The sequence below is a fragment of the Dama dama genome, chromosome 24, assembly GCF_033118175.1.
Source record: "Dama dama isolate Ldn47 chromosome 24, ASM3311817v1, whole genome shotgun sequence".
Classification (NCBI taxonomy): Eukaryota; Metazoa; Chordata; class Mammalia; order Artiodactyla; family Cervidae; genus Dama; species Dama dama.
In genome coordinates, this window is record NC_083704.1 from 54,081,815 (window position 1) to 54,103,757 (window position 21,943).

Below are 21,943 nucleotides of genomic sequence, written 5' to 3' on the forward strand. Positions count from 1 at the left end.
TACACAGACCCAGTGTCTGGGGAGCAATGGAAGGGAGGTGGCCATGGCTGTATACTGTCCATGGCGTCCCTGTGTGTAGGCCCCCCTGTTATCAGCACCGTGGCTGAGGCCAAGATGGTGGAGACAAAGACAGGCTGACTGATGGAAGGGGGGCTGTCCAAGGAGGACTGGGAGGGAGGGCGGGATGGGAGGTGGGCAGACAGGGGGAGACCAAGGCTGCCTGCCCAGCAGTGGGAGCGGAAGGCTTTGGATCCTAAGTATTCAGACCTAGCTGGGAGAGAGTGGAGGGAGAGCAGGGGCAGGAATGATTCCGTCCGCAGAATTCTGGTGATCCTAAACAATAGCAATAACGCTGCAAAAATTAATATAGGCTCTTCGTGGCATGAGTCTTTCGGTCCTTGATCAGCGTGTGAGGGGAGGACTGCCATTCTGATTTAACAGATCGGACACCGCGATGGGGTATTTCTTAGCAGGGTTCCTGCTTCCAAGCCCTTGCATCCGCTGTCACGGTCCTTGAGTGTGACCCTGCCATTTGGAAACCCACCCTCTCTGCGTCCCCTGAGCCCTGGCTCAGCACCGTGCCAGGTTCCCCAGGGGCATCCTAGACCCAGAGGGGAGGGACCCCTAGCTTCCCAGAGGAGAGCTGTCAGGAGGCTGCAAGGTCCAGCCTCCAGTACCAGGGCTGCCCCCACCATGGACAGCCCTGACTGCTGGGGTGCCAGGGAGTGACCTTGAATGGGGGAGTCAGATATGGGAACTTCATCCCCTGCCCGGAGAAGCCAGGCGGCTGCGCCCCCTGCTGACGCCAACCGGCCGGGGTGCACTCAACAGAAGTTTCAGCCAGTGTGGCTGAGTGAGGCCTCAACACACCTGGGGGCAGTGGTCCAGGATGGGGAAAGGGTGTGTATCTTTCATGTCCCGAAACCTGGGAAGATGTCAGGGACGACGGGTGACTGGCTTTGCCCCTCACAGTCGTGTGGCCTTGACCTGTCCTCTCCTATTTCTGAGCCTCAGTTTCTCCCGCAGTGGGCCCCGGGCTCTGGCCTCCCTGTGTTTCTCAGTGACCTCCCCTGGGCTCTGACCCCACCACTGTCTTCCATCTGGGGGCTTCTGGCCTGAGGCAGGCCCTGGGGAGCCCGGGAAACAGCCTGACCCGGCGCCCACTGGGGGCCTCCCTCCGGCCTGGCCATGCAGCCAGGCCTGTGACTCTCCCTGTAATCGCCGTGGCTCTGTGGGAAGGAGCGACTTCACCACAAATTATTTTGTTCTAAGAGAAGGACAAAAAGAAAAGAGAAGCCGGGAGGGATGGGGGTGGTGGGAGGAGGAGACTGCCTGAGCCAGCTTTGAGCGGTGCTTTAACCCTTGGACTGCCAGGGGCCCGCTGGGCAGCAGGCTGGGGCTCTGAAGACACCCGGTCCCCCACCTCCTCCCCTGTCACATGCCAGAGGCCTTTATCTGCCTACTCTACCTGTCACTCTCCCGACCTTATCTCCCCCGCCTGTCTGTCTCTCATCAGCGGCCTCTCCCACCTCCTTATCGCCTCCTCATCGCCTCCTCTCTGTCTCTCCACATCCCTCCACTTCTGCACAGCCCGATGGCAAAGTCTGGTGGCCGCGGTTCTGTCGTGGCGACCAGCCCATGACCTTGTGCTGAAGGAGCCAGCTTGCGGCTCAGATTTCCTGGGGTCACCTGGATGGACACGGGGGCTCATTCAGGCTCAGAGGCACTTGTAGGGGTGTGCAGTGCACAATTGCGCGCACACACATACACACACGTGCACACACCCAAGACCCCTGTCGTGAACAAAGAAGCCCACAGAAACCTGCTTCTGCAGTCCACGTACAGCCCCCAGACTTCATCTAGCGGCCCTAACCCCCACCCCATCTCAACGCTCAGGCTTGTACACACAGATGGGTGTGTGTTGAGCCATAGCACACATTCACACACGCAGATGCTGACTCTCAGGTTTACACCCTCACATGCGTGTGCACACAGGCCAAGCCCCACCAAGGAAGAGGGGAGGCAGATTCGTTCCTCCCGTGCGCCTCTTCTTCCCCGATCCCCACCCCCATGTTCTGTGCCCAGGACAGAGGAGCCCCTCGGGGCACACCAAGCTCCCACAGTGGTTTCTGCAAATGCCTTGGGGAAGCGCCAGCCAAAGTGGGGTATGGATGCCTGAGCCTGTGTGAAGAGGTGGCTCGGGGTGTGTGTGATGCATGTGTGGGTTGACGGGTGTGCGAGCACCTTCGTGTCGGTATGTGGTGTACAGCGTGTGCCTCTTGGCTCCATCTCCCCACAGCACCTGCCTCCCATCCAGCAGCACCACACCACCCCCCGCTGTTATTAGCAAACCTGAGCCGGTCAGGGAGGTGCCGCTTGTGGCCCCTGGACAGGGAACCCTGAGTCCCAGAGAAGGTGGTGACAACCTCATCCCACCAGACTCACACAAGCAGTGCAAGCAGTGGAGCCACGGCCTTGAACTTCTTCCACGTCTATCGGAGCTTGGGCGGGACCCCCAGACTTCCCTGTTCTCTCTCGATGGCCAAAGCTGGGGTCAAGGTAGAGGTGAGGACCGTTCCGTGGGGAACTGTGCAGCGAGGGTGTCTCAGGACATGTCTCAGCCATGTCTCAGGAGTGGGGGATCACCCTGGCCTCATCCCAGGCTTTTGCTTCCTTCCAGATCTACAAGGACAACAGGAATCTGTTTGAGGTGCAGGAGAATGAGCCTCAGAAGCTGGTGGAGAAGGTGGCGGGGGACATTGAGAGCCTGCTGGACAGGAAGGTGCAGGCCCTGAAGGTAGGTGCAGTCGTGTGGGTGGAGGGAGGACCAGGCAGAGAGGCCTGCACCATGAGGGCACCTCCCTGACCTGCCGTGAACACACAGCCCTCCTGGCCCTCTGAAGCCAGGCCAGGCCGTCACTGACAGGCTGTGCCACATGGACTGTGGGCAGCTGCTGGCAGGAGAAGATGGTTTCATGTGGAGCCAGGGCCTCAGGGGCCCTGCATGGGTATGGTGGCAACCCCAGTCCTCCCTCTGTTGGGCTTGGGGTCTTCCTGTTCCTCCACTCTGCCTATGAGTGTGTGCCAAGGGTGAGCACTCGGCCAGGATGTGTGTGTGTGCATGCGTGCTCGGTCATGTCTCTTTGCCACCCAATGGGCTATAGCCTGCCAGGCTTCCTCTGTCCATGGAGATTCTCCAGGCAAGAATACTGAAGTGGGTTGCCATTCCCTTCTCCAGTGGATCTTCCCAACCCAGGGATCAAACCTGTGTCTCCGGCATTGGCAGGCGGATTCTTTACCACTGAGCCATCTGGGAATCCTCCCTGGCCAGGGTAGCGACCTATTAGTGGCTGGGAACATGACCTGCAGACTCTGAGGCAGGGGGAGTGTGGAAGGCCCTGAATGCCTCACAGAGTAGGCCGTGGTTATGTGATGCCAGAGGCTGGAGCTCCTGTTCTGCCCATGACTTCTTCACCTGCCTCTGGGCCTCTGTGTTCCCATCTCTGCTGACAGCTTGTGCCTCTCAGCTCCAAGACACCATGGTCCTGCGAGGTGACAGGACCTCCTGGTCCCCCTGACCAGGTCTGCAAAGCCAGAAGACCCTGGTACTCGACCCACCCCTGGGAGAGCAGGTGGAAAAGGGCTCCCAGAGCTGCAGGGTGCCCTGGGTGGGTTGTGCAGGAAAGAAGGGAGGGGGTCCAGGCTGCCCCCAGATCAGAGGCAGAAACTGCTGCTGCCCCTGCCTGTGTCACAGAGACGAGTCCAGCAGAAAGGAGAGAAATACTGGTACACATGACAGCGTGGATGAATATGAAAACGTTATATTGAGGGAAAGAAGCTCGTCATAAGGAACACCTATTGTGTGATCCCATATCTGTGAGATGTCCACAATAGGCAAAAGCATAGAAATGGAAAGTACATTAGCAGTTGCCTAGGGCTGGAAGGGAGGGGACAGGGAGTGTCTGCTAATGGGTACAAGGTTTCTTTTTGGGGATGCTGAAAATATTCTAAAATTAGAATGTGGTGATGAGTGCACAACTCTGAAAGGCTAAAAAAAACCAACACTGAATTGTATATTTTATGTGAGTGAATTTTATAGTATCTCAGTAAAGCTGTCCTTTTTTAACGAGCAAGACCACACAAGCAAGGGTCCCAGCAGGGTCAAATCAGAGCAGCCAAACCCCCACCACATCCAGGCCCTGGGAGGGAACGAGGAACCCCTTCTCCAGGAGCTGGGCCCTCCTGTGCCCCTGGCATCCCCTGCCTGTGCCAGGTGACTTGGGATCATGAACTAGGGAAAGGCCGGCATCCGGGACCAGAGTGGGGGGACCCTGAGGGCATCCCACCCAGTGTGGACCCAGAGGGCCCAGAGCTGGGCCCAGCCTGACCTTGGGCTTCTCCTAGTCACAGACAGGGAGACAGTTGGGGAAGTGGACTGTCATGGGGAGGAGGCAGAGCCAAGCCTTCAGCTGGTACCGTCGCCCCTGTGAGGTGCGCCAGTGTCCCCTGATTGTAGGAACCGTCTGCCTGCCTCAAGCAGCCAGCGCACCATGTCCCACCCCTGTGCCTTATGCCTAGAACTGAACACTCTGCCCTCCTTTCTCTCGTTCTCTCTTTGTCCCTCTCTCCCCGCTTCATTCCAGATCCCCTGTTTGCCCTCTACTTCCTTGCTTTGCAGCATGCCCCCTCCCCAGCTGCCCAGAGCACAGGCCACAAGCCCTGAACTTGTGCGGAAATCATCTGACAGTTTTGGGAAGCGTCCCCCTTTATGCCTGCTTCCCACCCCGGCTTTAGGACCAGTTACCTTGGCAGGGGTTGCTAAGCGGTGGTAACAACAGATGCCCCACCTGCCTTCCACACAGGGAGCCCAGGGCCCAGCCCCGCCCAGCCCCTCTGAGCATTCCAGGGCTGGAGTCATTCCTCCAGCTCCTTTCCCCACTCTTGGAAAAATAGGCAGCCTTGACAACTGGGGGTTGGGGGAGCCCAAAGCCTGGGTCTTGATCCCCACCCTCTCCCTATGCCCCACATGCCAGACTCTGCCCCAGAGACAGTGTGGATGTCTGCCTCCTTCCCACCGAGTCCAGCCTGGGTGCCCTGATTCTCCAGGGAGGAATGACAGGAAGAGGCACTCACTGATCAGGTACTCACCATCCTCTGAGTCTGTCATGTGATCTCACAGCAGTCCCTGAGGGAGAGGGACACTGAGACTCGGACATGCCATGCGTTCGGCCAGGTCTCTCTGACCCGAGCCAGGCCCCTGACTGCCCATGTTAGTCCAGAGTTGTGCACGGAGCCCAGCGCTCTCCTGGCCAGTGAACCCCTCCTACTGCAACACCCCCTGCTCCAGACCCAGAAGAAGCTCCTGTCCGTATCTCCGGGGCAAGGAGAGGACCGTCCTTCACCCTCCTTGGTCCTAGTTGTTCAAGATGAGCTTTGCTCTTCATTGTTGTTCATTTTGCTTTTAATCAAGCTCCGGCTCTTTTCTCCTTTCGCACGTGTGTTTGCAGCCTGAGTGCATGTGGAGAGAGGGATGTTGGGGGTCTGGACCTCTCCACATTCCATTGTCCCTCTAGCCCTGGACCCCATCCAAGAATCCAACTTAAATCCGCTTGCCCTGGTCTGCAGTTTTAATGTGAAGCTTGAAAGGAGGGGACTGAGCAACGCAGGACGGAAGTTCATTGTCTCATCTAATCAGGGACAGCCAGTTGTTTGTAACAAGTTTCTCCAAGCTGCACAGAGAGATTTTTCCAGCCAAGAGTCAGGCAGAGCAGGCCAAGTCAGGGACTTCGCAATGCCAGGCAAGCAGCTTCCTGAAGTCCAGGACACCTGCTAGAGCCTCAGCTTAGGAGACATGGCGGGGACCTTCTAGGGACATCTACTATCCTGGAGGATGGGTCCTCTGAGCCAGAGCCTGCTTTGTTTGGGTCTTGAGTTCCAGGAAGGGTAGGGAGGTGCCTCAGTTCTTCTAGCACATTGGAGGCAAAGCTGGACCCAAGTCAGGACTCTCCTGTCCTCCCAGATGGAGCCTCTCTCAGAGCCCCTTCCTCAGAAGGGTCATCTCTTGGTTGTATTCCTTCCTCCATCCATTCTTCAGCACTCACTAAAGGCCTACTGTGTGCCAGGCCAGTGCTGGGAGTGCAGTGAGGAAGGACAGGCCCCGTTCCTGTCCTCTTGGAGCTCTCAGTCTCATCCTGTCCCAGGCCTTAGTTTATCCCTCTGGAAAATGGGGACATGAGACATCCCTGCCCAATACTTCCGGTTTCACAGCTCCAGGGGTCGTCATTTATAAAGGCCACAGTGAAAACAGTGTCTCTGAAGGTCATGTCACTTTCAACACCATCCCGGGCACCCCTGCTATGGGGCCCAGGGGAGAGGCCATGGGAGGTGAGGTATGACACCACCATGGGGCATACCAGGCTGCTCTCAGGGACAAGGCCAAGGGCAGTGTGGCTCAGTGAACGTGGTTCCTAGAGAAAGGAAGCCCAGGGCCAGAGCAGCCAGGCCAGAGCAGGTGTTAAGGGACATTAGTGTGGCAGCTAGAAGTCTGATCTCAGGGACAACTTTACACCTCCAACCTCAAATGAGCTGGAGGCAGTGAATTTCTGGCCGAGATCCAGGACCTGGAGACTTTGACCCTTGAGTTCTGCCCTCCCCCTACCCGCCGCCCGGCGCCTGTGTTCCTCATGTTCCCCCTCAGCTCCTTCTCATTGTCCTGGAGGCCCAGACCCTTCTAGAACCCATGCCTTTGCATCTTTGCCTTCATGCAGCGTTTTTAACCCTGTGGGCACACTGGAGTCACCTGCAGGGCTTTTAAATCGTTATGCCTAGGCCCCACCCTAGACCACGTATAGTAGATTATGTAGGGATGAGGCTGGGCTTCAGTATTTCTCAGTGGTCCACAGATGATTCAGTGTCGAATCAGAGTTCACTACATTTCCCCTAAAAAGGCAGAAATAATTTCTCTCCACAATTACTGGCCTCTTTCTGAGTGTCTACCAAGTGCGCAGCCTAAGATAAGCTGAAACACTTCAGATGTCTGCAGATCCTCCCTGCAACCCGAGAGTTACCCCCTCCTATTCCCATTTTGGGCTTCCCTGGTGCCTTAGACGGTAGACAGTCTGCCTGCAGTGTGAGAGACCCGGGTTTGATCCCTAGGTCGGGAAGATCTTCTGGAGAAGGAAATGGCAACCTACTCCAGTATTCTCCAGAATTCTCCAAATTCCATAGACAGAGGAGCCTGGCGGGCTACCATCCATGGGGTCACCAAGAGTCAGACACAGCTGAGAGACTTTCACATACGTACATACATACATCCCCATTTTACATTTGAGGAAGCAGCCGCAGAGAGGTTACACCACTGGCCCCAGATCTCAGAGCAAAACTAGACTATAGATTCAGGTACTCGGGCTCCAAACCCCAGAAACTGCCCTCCTCTGTGCTGCCGCTAGTGGCCAGGTGCACTTGCTATCCACAAGGGGACAGGGCCAAGGGAAGAGCAGATGGGTCCCCTCTGGCAGAGACTTGCTCTGGGATGACCTAGTGACCTTGGGCCAGGCCTTGCCCCTGCTGCATCTTCCTTGGCAGTGGAGATAAGACACTGAGCAACCCTCCCAGCCCAACCCCGTGATGCCCAGAGGGATACGGCAGGGAGAAGTACATCGGTGGCTCTGGTCTTAGGGGTTCCAGTGGGCAGCATTCCCACCATCAGTGGCCTCTCTGGGGAGCGAGCATCATTTAAAAAGTAAAATTAAAAACCCTTCTGCACAGGGCCGCCCTGCTTTTGCCGCTAATGGCCACTTAACCCAATTAAACTGATGCATTGTTGGCAGTGGCTGGGTCTGTTCAGGAACTGCGCTCTGGGCTGGGTGTTCAGAGGAGCAGGAGGAATGAGCCAGAGAGGGAGCCAAGGGGCCAGGGGCTGTGGGGCATACCACCTGCCGTAGTCAGGAGGGAGAACGTTCTGCCTAGTTCCCCCGACTCGCTGCTTTCTTTCTCAGACTTCACCTCATGCAGGCTTTCTTGTTGCTGGTGCTATGGACATTTTGAGCAGGATGATTCTTTGCTATGGGGGCTGTCTTGTGCATTGCAGGTGGTTAAGCAGCATCCTGACCCTCTGCCTGCTAGAGGCCAGTGTACATCACTTCTCCAGTTACAAGAACCAGAAATGTCCCCAAGTGTTGCCAGATATCCTCTGGGGGCAAAGTCCCATTTGGTTGAAAACCCCTGGTCTGATGAAACAGAGAGCTGCAGTCATTGTAGAAACCTCAGAAGCAGGGTGACATTGGGGACCTCAAAGAGACGCAGACAGATGGGGCAGCCGGAACAGGAGGACGATCCCTGCAGTTCAAAGGGGAAGGAGTGAGCTTGGGGCAGCCCGGAGGGGGCATAAGGGATTGCGGGGGGAGTGTTTGGCCTTGGAGGCAGCTGAAGGCCAGATCAAAGCCAGGTCCACAGATACATACATGGATGGAGGTTGGACAAGCAGAGGGGCCCTGGAAAGACAGGGCCAGGGGTACCACCTGCTGCCAAGGCCTGGCCCAACGTCGGAGCCTCATGAGTATTTGTAGAACAGAGGCTCGGGCTGTGGCTCCAAGTCACCCTCTGGGGTCTGACTCCAGACCAGAGAAGCTCTGAAAGGCACACGAATGGTGGACACACAGGCAGGGAATTCTGCAGCAGCGGCTGCCTCCACCCACCCTTCTCTGGGCAATTAAAAGGTGTTTATGTGGGGCTGGCGGCGGCTTCTGCCTCCCTTCCATTATGACCATTAAGAGATCTTGACCCTTCCACTTTTCCTGCTCTTGAAAGGAGCCGCTGACACGTGGAGCCAATTAGGCGCACGTGTGGGCTCTGAGGGCCCGAACAGCCTTTTCTCCCTGATTGCCGCGTTTACGGCTGATTATTCTCCCCTCACCCAAACAGCGCCGCCGCTTCCTGGCAAGGTGCCACTGCCACCCAGAGGAGCCAGCTGGAGCCCCCAGGGATGAGGGAGCGTCGAGTTAGTGAATGGGCATCCACTGGTGCCCACTATGTGGGAGCCCTTGGGCACCTCTGCCTAAGAGCGACCGCTCAGGAGTGGGGGTCAGAGGGAGCCCCTTGGAGGAGGTGGGCTGCCTGGGTGCAGAAGTGGGGGAGGACCGACGTCCACTCGCTGTGCACCCGAGGGTCCAGGGGCCCAGCGTGAGCCCTGGGCAAAGAGGCTACTCGTAGGCTGGTAGACGCACATGTGGGAGCCCGCCCCTGCCCACATCCCTGCCAGGTGGCTGAAAACGCAAAGACCTTTTGAAGGCGCCCAGGCTGACCTGGTGGGACAGGGAGCTGGCCGCCCTGGGAACAAAGAAGGAGACAGCGCAGGAGGGGTATGGCTAGGGAATGGCCAAGAATCCTCAGGGAAATCCTGTCATTCCCTCCTCTTCTCCCATCTGCCTGAGCTAGTGGGGGTCTGGAAGGGCCGAGCTGTGGGTTTTGGGCTGGACTTCCCTGGTCCCTGGAATTACCCCTATGGAGCAGGCTCCTTTCCCAGCTCCTCCTGCAAAGTCCAGGGGCCTCAGGAGGGGTCAGAAGACCTGTAGTCACTCCTCACATCCACTGGCCAAAGAAAGGGTCTAGGGGCTAGAGGTGCAATGTCCCGAGGGTCTTACACCCTCCAACCTGCCGCTTCTCTGCTGTGTTCTCTCCCATGACTGAAGGGCTGAGGATAAGGCTGACTGTAGCTGCACATATAGGCATGTTGCCCTGACCAGCAGCGCCCACCTCCTGTGGGATGCATGACCGAGGCACCCCAGGCCCAGGGCTCACCCCAGGAGGGGGTGTCTGAGCCTCTCCTACCTGGTGGCCCTGCTCAGGAGGCCAGGTGCATCCCCTGGGGGCAGCATTCAGTCTCCCTGTCATTCGTTTGCTCTCTCTGTCATTCAGCAAACCTCCACTGCCCCTAGCCTGACCCTGGGTGTGGTGCCTCTGTCCGCCCACGGTGCGGCAGAATTCCCATTTTACAGATGAGGAAACAGAGGCTCAGAGGTGATGCCAACCCAAACACTGCCTGGCTGAGACAGTGTCATGGTTCCCCCGCTCCACTGGCTCCTGAGCCACTGTGCCTACCCCTCTGGAGAAGAAGCAGAGCTGTGCTGACTGGGGCAGAGAGGAAGAAGCCCAGGGTTGGGAAGGAAAATGGTGAGGGTCTTCCAGACAGAGGGCAGAGCACAAGCAAGGGCAGGAGCTCCGCTGGGGGACCCTGGGGAACAGCTGGTCAGGGCAGCTGGGTGCACATCGGGCTGGGACTCACTGCCATGTGTTCCCTTTCTAACACCCCTGCCCCCTGCCCGCCACAGGAGGGGGAATCTAGGGCATGGGGTAGGGCGGTGGGCCATTGGCCAAATGGAGAAAATGAACCCTGGGACCAAGGGTGATTGATTTGCTGGACTCGTTCCCCAGAGGCCAGCACTGTGGGATGAGCCTCTCCCACTCTGCCCACCCTCCTGGGGGTCCTAGCTGGCAAAGGGGAGGGGACACAGATGCTGGGAAGCAGAGTAAAAGGGCCTGCAGGTGCCACAGGGACAAGCCAGTCTAATTCAGGATCAGAGAAGTGAGAAATTTAATTGAGTTTTAATAGCATCTGGCCGTTTGTTCTGAAATCCTCGTGTACAAGGGCTGGGGGAGGTGGTGTGCGTCTAAGGCAGGGCGGGCTAGTGGCCCTCCAGGACGACAGACTTCGAGGGGACAGAAAACAAGCTACGAGGTGTGGAGATCCGCTGACATGGGAGCGGCAAGTCTAAGAAGACAACCTGGAGGAAGTGGTGTTTGAGCTGAGCCTGGGAAGGTTGGCAGGGAGGTAGTGCTTGGGGATTTCCGAAGGTGGAGAAAAGGAAGAAGGAAGGCACCGAGCCCTAGCCCAGCAGTGAAGTGACTCAGACTGAATCTGCTGAGACAAGGGTTGTGGGCTGGGAAGGGAGCCAGGAAGGTGCAGCCTGTGCATAACTATTTCCACTGGAGGGGAGAGAGGATGGGGAGGTGACAGAGGCTGGGGGGAAGAGTTCTGGGGCGGTCGCTGCATATCTGTAAACATGGCCCTTTCAAAACCACCAGCATTCCGAGAGCAGCCATTCACCTCTCTCAGCCCGTTTTCTGTGACTCAGAATACCCAGCGAGCAGTCTCTGTAGCAGTGGGTATCTGAAGAAGAGAGAATTGTGGGAGTGTGGGTTGGGAGGGCACAGTGCCTTGGCCCAGCCCCAGCCTGGGGGGGCTTTGGGGTGCTGAGAAGGGCCTCAGGTCCCTTGTGGATCCCTCAGCTGTCTTCTCCAAGTCCACACCTGAAGGCTGGACCAGCCCCCAGTGCCATAGTGACCCCATGCAGGGGCTTGTGAGGTTGACCCTGCCTCAGCGTGTCATGGGATATCTGGTCTTCCGTGTCTTCTGCTTCCTTTAGCCTCTGTTTTCTGAGTGCTGAGCACCTCCTGTGTACACATGCCAGCCTAGGTTACCAGCGACAGGGACAGTATCCTGCAGGGCACCTCCTTTGAGGCATACTGTCTGTTCAAGGTGAAGGGGTGTGACCCATGCCACGAAGTGTGGATCCAGGGTGGTGAGCCCGTGGACATTAACCAGGTCTCGGGGAATTGGGATGGGGGAAAAGAGGAGTGTTCCTGGAGTCTCAGCCAGGCACAGGAAAGGAAGGAAGAGGATCCAAGGCAGAGGGCACAGCAGAGTACAAAGGCCAGAGGTAAGAAAGAGTGTGCACGTGGAGTGTCTGGACATCTGCCCACGCATGGAGGCAGAGGGCTTCACCTCTGGCTGGCTCCGCAAAGCATATGCACGGAGGCACTGGGAGGTGGGCCTCGAGATAGAGGCAGGAATGGGCTATGCCCCATGTGGGTGCTGTTCCTTGGAGTCTAGCTGCGACCTCACCCAGTGACCACAATCTGGGTCATCCTGACCTTACACTACCCCCGAAAGAATCTCTGACCAAGAGTCCCCGTTAGGAAGGTGGAACTTGGCACATGATACAGGTGAGCAAGAGGGGGCCAAGAATTAAGGGCCTCACCCTCCACTATGTGCGGCCTGCATACTCCCCTTGAGCAGCACCAGGCCCTTGGTAACGCTCACACTCTCTGAGCCTCAGTTTTCTTACCTGTCCAGTAGAACCACAAGCGCAGCCTCACAGATCTGTCATCAGAGCTTATGCCGAGGCCGTGGTGACATCAGCTGAGCATGGGGCACCATGCAGATGTGAGGTGGGATGGACCCCAATGGACACGACTGACCTGTGCTCCGTCAGCCCCGCCCCACCCTGCTGGTAGGCCACCACTAGGCTGTAGAACCTCATGCCAGCTCTACCCCCTACCCTAACACCTCATCCAGAGCCCATCCCCAGCTCCCACCTCTGTGGGCCACACTGTCCAGGCTGCTCCATGCTTCCTGCCTCCTGGCACAGGCCTTGGGGCCCTTATTTGACAGGCTGGTCACGGTTGCCAGGCCCTTTGTTCCAGCCGTCCTGTGTTTGCCCACTCTGTGCCTCAGCGAATGGGAGTCGCAGCATGTTTGCTGTGTCAACACCAGCTGGAGCCTAGTTATCAAGACAGCCCAGGGTACGAGGCCCCATCCGCCAGCTGCCCAGGTCCCTGGGGTCCAGCCCCTTCCTGGGCAGTTGGGGCGGATGGGCCAGTGGGACAGCTCCCATGCCTCACCCATTCACCCACAGGACTGCCCGACCTGGGCCGGGCAAGTGGCTGGAAGCAGCAAAGACAGCCCTAGGCAGGAAACTGGACTGAGGTCAGGCACAGTGTCACCTTGGCATGGCTCAGGAGGACTCCCTGGTAGAATCAGCCTCCCAGCCTTTGAAGGGCTAGATTTGGGGCTTATCCACCCTCTATGAAGAAGGCCTTTGACCTCCCGGGTCCGAGTGCCAGCCCTCTCCTCCCTGGGTTCCCAGTCATCAGATCCAGAGACATCAGAGGAGAGGGGGCCTGAACAGTCCAGCAGATGGACACATGGATGGACAGGCAGTGAGACAGAGTCCAGGCAGGGGATCAGAACTCCAGGAGAGGACTCGAGGGGGCCTGAGCCAGGCCAGCTGACATGCACGTGTGAGCCGTGCAGGTGTGGGAAGGTGGGGGAGCCACAGCACTGGGGAGGGCAGAGGTGGGCAGCCTCTGGCTGGTGGCTTGTACTGAGGGGGTGCCTGTCACAGACAGACAGGGGAACAGAGGTCCAGAGACAGGGAATGGCTTGCCCTGAGCCTGGGGAGAACTCAGGTTCCCGCCCTTTAAACAAGGCTGTTCCACCACTTGGGGGCCTCATCCTTTGGCCACGTGGCAGAGCTGAATCTTTAAACCCTATTTACTTATGAAGGAGACCCCCCACCCACTTCATCAGTAGGTTTTCCAGAAATGAGTCTTTCAAGGGTGACTCACTCAGGAGACCGAGGCCTCCGAGGCGTGGACCAGGCAGGCATCTGGGTCAGGAGGCAGAAGGGCCAAGTGAAGTCTCAGGTACAGCACTGCTGCATCAGCTATGTGGCCTTTGCTGGTGATTTCTCATCTCAGAGTCTCAGTTTCCTTATCTGTAAAATGGGGTGGTAAGAGTCCACCTGGCGGGATTGCCGAGAGAATCATCCAAGGTGAGACTTGATCAGTTCATAGACATGTGCATGCCATGGGGTTATTGCTGTTACAAGGAGGGGGCTTGGTCCTCAGCAAAGATCCCCATCACTTGACCTCACTTGGGGAGTGTGTGGAAAAGCACCCCAGTTACCTCGAAGTGAGGAGACATAGCACTGAGGCTGAGGCTAGAAGGATGGAGGAATCTGCCTGTCAGAGGGTGGGGAAAAGCATTGAGAAAGGGAACAGCATGAGGGCCCTGGGGGTGGGGAGGGAAGGTCACACAGAGTTCATTGTGGCTACAGATTAGCTTGGGGTAGGAGAGCAGGGCTGAGACCCTCTGAGTCTCGAATGTTCACATGCAGGACCCCCACCACAAGAAAAAGTCCCCACCCAAAGACACAAGCTTGTTAGGGAGGGAGTGGTGGTGGAGAAGCACATGTGAGTGTGGGCATATGTGTGTGTGTGTGTGTGTGTGCGCGCGCGCGCACATGCACGCACATGTACGTCCACTCCACAATCTCCCAGTGATGTGACACGGACCTTTCCCCACCACCTGTGTGCATACCTAGGCCTCCTTTTATCAAATATTCTTCTGCTAATCTCATCTCCCTGGGTGACTGCTGTGTAATTAGCTCATTTTGCAAAATATTTCATCTGTCACATTTTCCCCTCGCTTGTTCCTTCTCCCAGGAATGGGTAGGAGTGGACATGGCGAGGGAAGATCTCTAGGCCTGGGGCCACCTCACGGGTCAGCTCTGGCCCTGCCCCCTGCACCCAGGGCCCGCCACGTGCATCGGTACCTGCACAAGGCCTCCTCAACGCACATCCCAAACCCAGGGCCTGGTGAGCAGGTGGCGGTCAGTGGGCAGAGCCTGAGTGTCAGTGTCCTTTCTGGGTCAAGAGGAAGGGATGGTTCAGGCCTGACTGAGCCCTGCCAGGGGGGCACCTGTGCGCTCCTGGTCATACCTGGGGACAACTCAGGCCCAAGCCGGGCTCAGACTAATGAGCTCCTAAGTGGGCACGTGCAATGGCAGGCAGGGATGAGGCAGGATGCCAGGTGGCCTCTGCTCGGCACAGGTGGCCATGTGTGGATGGACTGAGCCCCAGGTGTGCAATAAACACTTGGTTCCTAAGAGCCCTAGTGATCTTTCATTATTACCTATCTGCCTCCTGGGCCCCAGTGGACAAGGTCTCACAGAGCGTGGCTTACCCCAAGCCCCCACACTCCCACTCACCCACCCCAGCCATGGTCAGGACTAGCTGTGAGATGGGGGCTGTTCAAATGGTGGACTGTGAACAGGGCACATGTGGAGACCCCTGATGGATCACATGTGGCCCAGGCCTTGTCCCTGACCCCGCAGGATGGCTCTGGCCAAGGGGCTCTGGAGGTGGGGCCAAGCAGAGGGAGCCGTCTCTGTTGAGCCCCTCTGCCCCTTGACCCATTCCCAGATGGAAAACCTGCAGTTTCTGAGGCCCCATCAGCGCAGAGAGCTCTCAGTGGCTCAGAACCTGCTGCAGTGAGGACCCGGGCGGCTGGAAGGATGGGGCTTGGAGCCCTCGGCTGCATGGCCTACTTTCCCTCGTGCCCGCCCCCCCACTCTCTCCCCGCCTTCTTTTGCTTCCACTCCCTCGGGATGTAAATTCTCTTAAACTTTTAATTAAAAACATTCTGCTTTCTCCCCCCAAGATTTGCTTCCCTGTGATTTTCCTCTTAGGAGGAGAGATAGGGGGAAGGGGGTGGCAGGCAGGGAGTGGAGGTCAAGCCTTCCTGGATCTCCATGGAGAAACCAGGGAAACCAAGTCCTGGCCCAGAGGAGGCACTGGCTGCCCCCTGCCCTGGGTCACCATCCCTGGCTCCCCAGCTCTGCCGAGGGAGGCATTTCTGAGGACGCCATCCCCGGGTGTCGCAGCCAGATTTGGGGACGGGCATCAGCTCCCTGCGTGCATCCCACCACGTCCCACAGAATCACTCAAGACCACAGCAGCACGTGCCCATATGCACCGCATCTAAGGCACCATGTTCTCCTGTGAGAGGGCTGTGAGCTCCATGGTCACAGCTCGGGGACGTGCCCTACAGGTTTACTCATCAGGCGAGATGCAGTCCCAGGCTGTGTCGTGGCCTCAGGGTCACCCACTGGGTCACACGTGCTTCACAGGTCAAATTCCAAGTTCAGTTCAGAGGCACAAGATCAAGTCCTGGCTCACAAGATCATGGCCGAGGGATGCTGGGACACAGATCCTTGACGTCAGGGAACCAGAACACCTTCTTTAATTATGGGGCTGGAGACAGGCTGGCCTGTCCCCGTGCCCCAGGCAGTGGCCCATTAACCTGTCCCTGAGTCTGGAGGGAGATGCCACCATGTCCTTGGGTGCCCATTTGAGAGCTGGAGCCCTCTAAATGTCTGCAAGTTCTTCCTTTCGAGATCTGCAAGGATCCAACCTGATCGGATCCTGCAAGATCTGACCGTGATCTCTCTTGCTAAACCCTTTCCTTGGCTCCACCTTTTAGGCTTCCTTGTCTGTAAGTCCTCCCTTGTCCAGCAGACACGAGTCCCCACCTCCACATGTTCCTGTCAGCTCCCCACTCATTTGCAGGTGAGGGGCTCCACCTTAGGGCTTCTGGGCCCAGCCCAGGAAGCCTCCCACAAACTCACAGCTTCCTCTGGGCACACCCCCCATGATGCATCCTGAGATGCTGCCATTGCAGGTTGTACCTCTCCCACCTCTAGAGACGCTCTTCCAGCCCCCAAGGGCCAAGGGACTCAAGACAGCACTGCCATCTCCTCCTACCTTCTCATCTTCACAGGACTCATTCAGTTGATACATACAGGGATGGAGGCTTTTTGCTCCCTTTGCAGCCCATCTCACCTGAACCTGTCATGCCAGGTGCTGCTCGTGCATTCATTCCCCAAGTACACACGTGTGTGCCAGGCCCTGTGCTGGTTGCTGGGAACTTGACAGTGACAGAGCAAACCCAGTCTTGCCTTTGGGGACCTTCTGATCCAGATGGAAGGCAGAGGGGTGGAATGTGTAATGGGGTGTCAGAGGACAGTCACAGCAGAGAGGCCAGGGGCACCGCCACCCCCACCCACAGTGCAGACCTGGGCATGAGCAAGGGTGCAAGTGGTAAGAAGGAGGAGCCAGCCCTTCCTCCTGGCTCAGTGAGGGGAGCCTCATCTCTTCACCTGGGACACAGCTTCCCCAGCATTAATTTGAGTCGCCCCTGCCCTTGCCAGGAGCCTGAATGGCAGGAGCTCTGCAGACACCCTCCCGTGCCCAGCTGGGCCTCTATACAGGTGGTGAGGTGAGCAGGGTGGGCCAAGCAGGTGGTGCTGGACCTTCCTGGGTTGCCCAGCCCTGGGGCGACCCTGGCGTCAGCAAAATAGAACTCCAAGTGCCCTTTAGAGCTCATAGCACTGATAGGGGGACCCTCCCAGGGCCAGAAGACAAGTGGAGTGTGTGTCTGCTCAGTGGGGGTTGTCTCTAGTTGGAACACGCCCCATGTGCACATCAGGGATGGCACTGGATGGATATGCACGCCCATGTGTATGGCTGAGGAGGGCGGGGCTCTCCAGAGCAGAGCTTACGTGCGTGGGGGTGTGAGAGATGTGTGGTGTGTGCTGGAAGAGTGGTGAGCTGGGGTAGGAAGGGATGGGAGAGCTCTACCATCTCGTGATGTCTATTGCATCAGAGTGGCCCGTCCCACTGTAGGCACTCTTGTGAGTGTGCTTCAGGCACCAGCAAATGTGTGTGTGTGTGTGTGTGTGTGTATAAAGCCATGTGCTTGTGTCCTGGCTCCCAGTCTACAGCCACAGGCGCACAGTCAAGGCCTAGGCCCTCACGTGAATGCCTACTAATAGACGTGGAATACGTGTACAAGTGTGCGTCTCGACCCGCATTTGCCCGGGTGTGATATTGATCTGTGTGTCCCAGGCAGACACAAACGCACCTACGCGTTCCTGCCTGTAGAGCCCTGGTGACCCCTGGTGCCCAGCCCCATCACAGCTGTCTCCCTCTCTCTGGTCCCCACACCACTGCCTCTACAGGCAGGCAGACTAGGGTGAATATTTCATTTGGGGAAATTGAGGCACAGAAGGCAAGAGGAACTTGCCCTAGACTCACAAGCTCTAGCTACGACCCAGGTCTCCCAAGATCCCATCTTGGGACGTGACCCCGTGGCTTGTGAAGCGTCTCCCCACACTCCCTGCAGTGCCCAAGGAGTCGAGGACACAGGGTTGGTTCACAGGGCACCCCCATCCTTGCCGGCTCTCACCTCGGAAGGGACTCCCTGAGGCTCAAATCAGCAGGCATGTTCCACAGCAGGTCTCCCCATGGTGGAGCCTCGGAACTCATAGTCGTAACAGCTTAGGGAGGAGGAACCATTCCCTGGGCTTCCTGCAGAGAGGTGGCCTGCCTACAGGAGGAATAAGGGTCTCAGCCCGGCCTCTAGTGTCAGCCCCAGCACCCTGTCCCCTCCTCATCCTGCCTTCCTGGAATTCGCTCCTCTCCTGTCTGTCCCTCTGGCTCTGCCTCCTGTCTTCTCACCTCTCCACACTCGTATCCACCCACCAGGGGCATTTCTGGGTTTGTTTCAGCAGCTCCTGACAATCTGCTCAAGCTGATAAACTTTCAGAGGTCAACTGTGCCCTCAATCCCACAGACCCAGCTCTGGCCCAAGGGTGGGACGCAGGAGGAATCAGACCCCACTGTGACCTCAAGAAAACCCAGCCTAGGATGGCCAGCCTTGTAAACCAGCCTGGCACCTGCCCCTCAGTAACCAGAGACATGAGAGGCTAAGCAGCAAGAGGCCCAGCACAGGGTACAACTGAGCTGGGCATTAAGAGCCAGGAAACAGTTGTCCAGGCAGAGGAGGAGGAGGAGAATGGCCTTCCGTGCAGAAGGAGTGTCATGTGTAAAAGCGTGGAGGTGAGAGAGTGTCATGATAACCCGGTATTATCAAGCCCCTGTCTCATGCCTCTTGAGTGTCTGTGCAGCTAGACATTCATTCATTCTTTTGTTTATTCACCAAACAGTTACCAAGAGCTGGGCACTAGGGCCGCTGGATGGAAAAAAACAGCATTGTCCCTGCCTCTGAGAAAGAACAGTCTGCTGGGAAATTATAGACAGAGCAGCGAAGTCCTTGACGAGGGCATGCAGGCACTGATGGGGATACGCAGGCACTCAAGGAGGAAGTTGGAGGACATGTGGGCATTGTGGGATCCCCAGGGAGGGGTCTGGCCAGAACTGAGGCTCATTTGTCAGCCTTTCTTCCCCCCATTCATCAGTACTTGGTATTCGGTCCTCAGAGGCCCTCATAGCTGGGAAGGCCCTTGGCAGCCCAAGTGTGTATCCTTCATGGTGCTGACAGTGAATTGGAGACCCAGAACTCAAGTCTCCATGGCTTCTTTTCAAGAATGTAGTTGTAGGGACTTCCCTGGTGGTCCAGTGGTTAAGAATCCACCTTCCAATGCAGGTTCAATCCCTGGCCAGGGAACTGGGATCCCACATGTCGCGGAGCAACTAAGCTGTCGTGGGGCAAATAAACTGAGTGCCACGCTAGAGAGATGTCCAAGTGCCTAGAGAAATCGGAGCCCATGCACCACATCAGAAATCCTGTGTACTGCAAATAAGACCTGATGCAGTCAAATAATAAGTAAATATTCACTTAAGAACAGAAGAATGTAGTTGTATTGGATAAAGCCAAGATTGTCTATAGCCAGAACTCACACAGGACTCAGCGCTCTCTGTGCAGCACCTCCTGCAGCCCAGATGTGGAATTGCAGGTCCAGGAGGCTGCTTTGGAATAAGTGCCCTCAGAGTAGGGTCTGTGCCCTTCTCAGGCTGGCAGGAGCAACTGGGGACCTTAGGCATTTCATTGAGCCTCAATTTCTCACTGCAGAACAGCAGCATAATTCCTGGCTTGCCTGCCACACTGGGGGGTTGTGGAGATGGAGAGAGCTGGCTCCCATGACAGAAGCTCTCCAGGGGCCTTTCTGCCTGGGGCACGGGGGCAGGGATGACATAGGGCTGCCCCACCACTGCCCCCGCAGCACAGAAGCAGGGCTGATGGCTGGCTTCCTCCCCCCACCAGAGCTCTCAAGCCATCCATCACGTATAAATTCTCATCTCTAAATAAAATGATTTGTTAATTTGAGTGAGTGATCGCCACTCGTCCAAGCCTCTTTGCAGGCCCGGGAACAGCTTGTGGGCTCCCAGAGCCCCGTGCCGCCGGCCTGGCACAGACTTGGAGGGGTTGTTTTCGATTTAAATGTGAATTGAATGAGGAGAAAAATGTTTCTCTTGGCAATTCCATAGGAGCTCGCTCTTCTGACAGATGTTGGAGTTTATTATCCCATCGGGCTAGCGTTTTGTTGAGCAGAATTGCTAATTATTTCAGAGGCCCGGCCACAGTCGAGGAGGAAAGGGAGGTGGCGGGTGTGGCTTTGGGTGACATCTGTCAACAGGCGGGCACTGGGATGCCAGGCCCAGCCCACCATCTCCCCACTCCCCTCCTGGGATCTGCAGGCATTTCTAGGCAGGAGCTGCCCTGCCCCTCGGTTTCTGCTTCACGGGGTACCTAGAGGAGGCAAGAGGTTTGTTCTTGCCAGCACCCCTTTGGCTTCACAATGAAGAGCCTGTAAGATTGCACTGGGGGCTGTGTGTTGCTTGTATGTAGTGGGTTATGAGTGTTGGATGGAAATAAGCTCCGGAGAGGCCAGTGCTCTGCTCACTGTGTAAAGTCAAAGTTGTTGATTATAAGGACTGCATCTGGGCAGGGGCCCAGCTTGTGCAGGCACATAGCTGCTTATCTTCATAGCCATGGGCTCTGTGTGGTTTGGCATGACTGTGTGCTGTGCTTGTGGGTCACGAGTTGCCTGGCGTGACTTCGTGTGTCTGTGAATGAGATGTCTGTGGTCGAGCTGCTCAGGCCTTTGAGGTACGGCTCCAATTCATTCCTGTCCCGGTCTATGTGCCCCAAGGTGAGGAAGGCCTGGGAAGACGGATGGCCAGAGGAGACTGGACCTCAGGACGGGTGGGCCGAGACTGGCCGGAACAGGGCTAGTTCCCTGATACCCAGCAGGGGACCCCAGATTTCTACTGGACTGGGTTTGAAGGCCCCCCATTCCACACAGCTCATGTCTGACTCCAGTTCATGTTTGATGCTGGAGGAGACAGTTCCTCCTGCAGTCTCCCCCGAGAAACACTCACACTGAGAAAGACCCACATCTCTGCCCCTTTCCTTACCGCTTCCTAAGCCCCAAGACAAGAGCCCCGGGTGCCCTGGCCACCCCTAGTCCTGATAGCTCAGGACCCGGCACTTGAGTGTCTCCCCATCCCTGAGTGTCTCCCCATCCCTGAGTGTCTCATCCCCTTCCCCGATCTGCCTCCACACTCATTCTCCACCCCCAGTTCCAGGCTCAATGAAGCTCGGCTCCCTAGGTTCAACACAAAGGTAGAAGCAGCAGCTGGGCAGGCTTTTATAACCCTAATTAACACCAGATCCCGGCGAGTGGGGCTGGGGGGGTGGGGGTGGGGGGGTCCCAGCTGTAGAACTGTGATGCAGGCCGAGCCCAGCAGAGTACGAGGCAGGGAGGGTCCACCTTGATGCTGGGTCAGGGGAGACGGTCAATGCAGCTGGGCCTCAGAAGATGACAGGGAGCCCTGTGGCCTCTGTCTCTCTCCATCTTCAGTCCTGGACCCTGGCAGCCATCCTCATGGGGGGATGGGGAGGGGTGCCCAGCCACCCCCAGACTGAGATCCTGCCATGCATCTCTGATTGACCATGTGTCCCTGGGAACCAGGCCCTCTCCCTCCTCTGGATAAAACTCCACTGTGACATCCTTCCATTAAATAGGGCATGTTCAGAAGAGAAAATTGCTACTATTTTCCCCTTTTACTTCACTGTCATCAAAAATTGATCCCATATTGCATCCTTATTTCAAAGAATGAGCTAAAAAAAATAAAATAAAATAAAAATTCCCACTCCTCAGAGTGGCAGCTGCATCAAACTTCCCGTTCCTCCTACCTCCCCCCCCCCAAAAAAAAAGAGAAAGGAGGAAAAGGAAAATGGGGCCATGGAAGGACCATGCCACTGCCAACCCTTCTGGAGCTGTTGCATGTGGTGGGGCCGTGGCTTTGGGAGAGAGGAGGGTTGGGGCCCAGTCTGTGGACAGAAGGGGATTTGAGTCTGGTGAAATGTGGTAGAAAATGGGGTAATTGGGGGAGGTTAATTTGGATCTAAATGGAGCAATTCGTTATCTCAATAAGAAGCTTCTCGTTTTCCAGGGAGACGGCTGTGCCTGCCAGCCAGATGCCGGTCAGCCCGTTGGCTCGGTGCAGGGCCCTG

General features: G+C 57.0%; 1 protein-coding gene across 4 annotated transcripts in view; it reads left to right on the plus strand.

Moving 5' to 3' along the window:
• Nucleotides 1-21,943, plus strand: part of CACNA2D2 (calcium voltage-gated channel auxiliary subunit alpha2delta 2) — a 140,289-nt gene that overhangs the window by 65,516 nt on the left and 52,830 nt on the right. For all 4 annotated transcript variants that reach the window (XM_061128509.1, XM_061128507.1, XM_061128510.1 and 1 more), the window contains exon 3: nucleotides 2,681-2,797. In XM_061128509.1, the coding sequence (XP_060984492.1) occupies nucleotides 2,681-2,797 (117 nt within the window). The remainder of the gene's footprint in view (nucleotides 1-2,680; nucleotides 2,798-21,943) is intronic.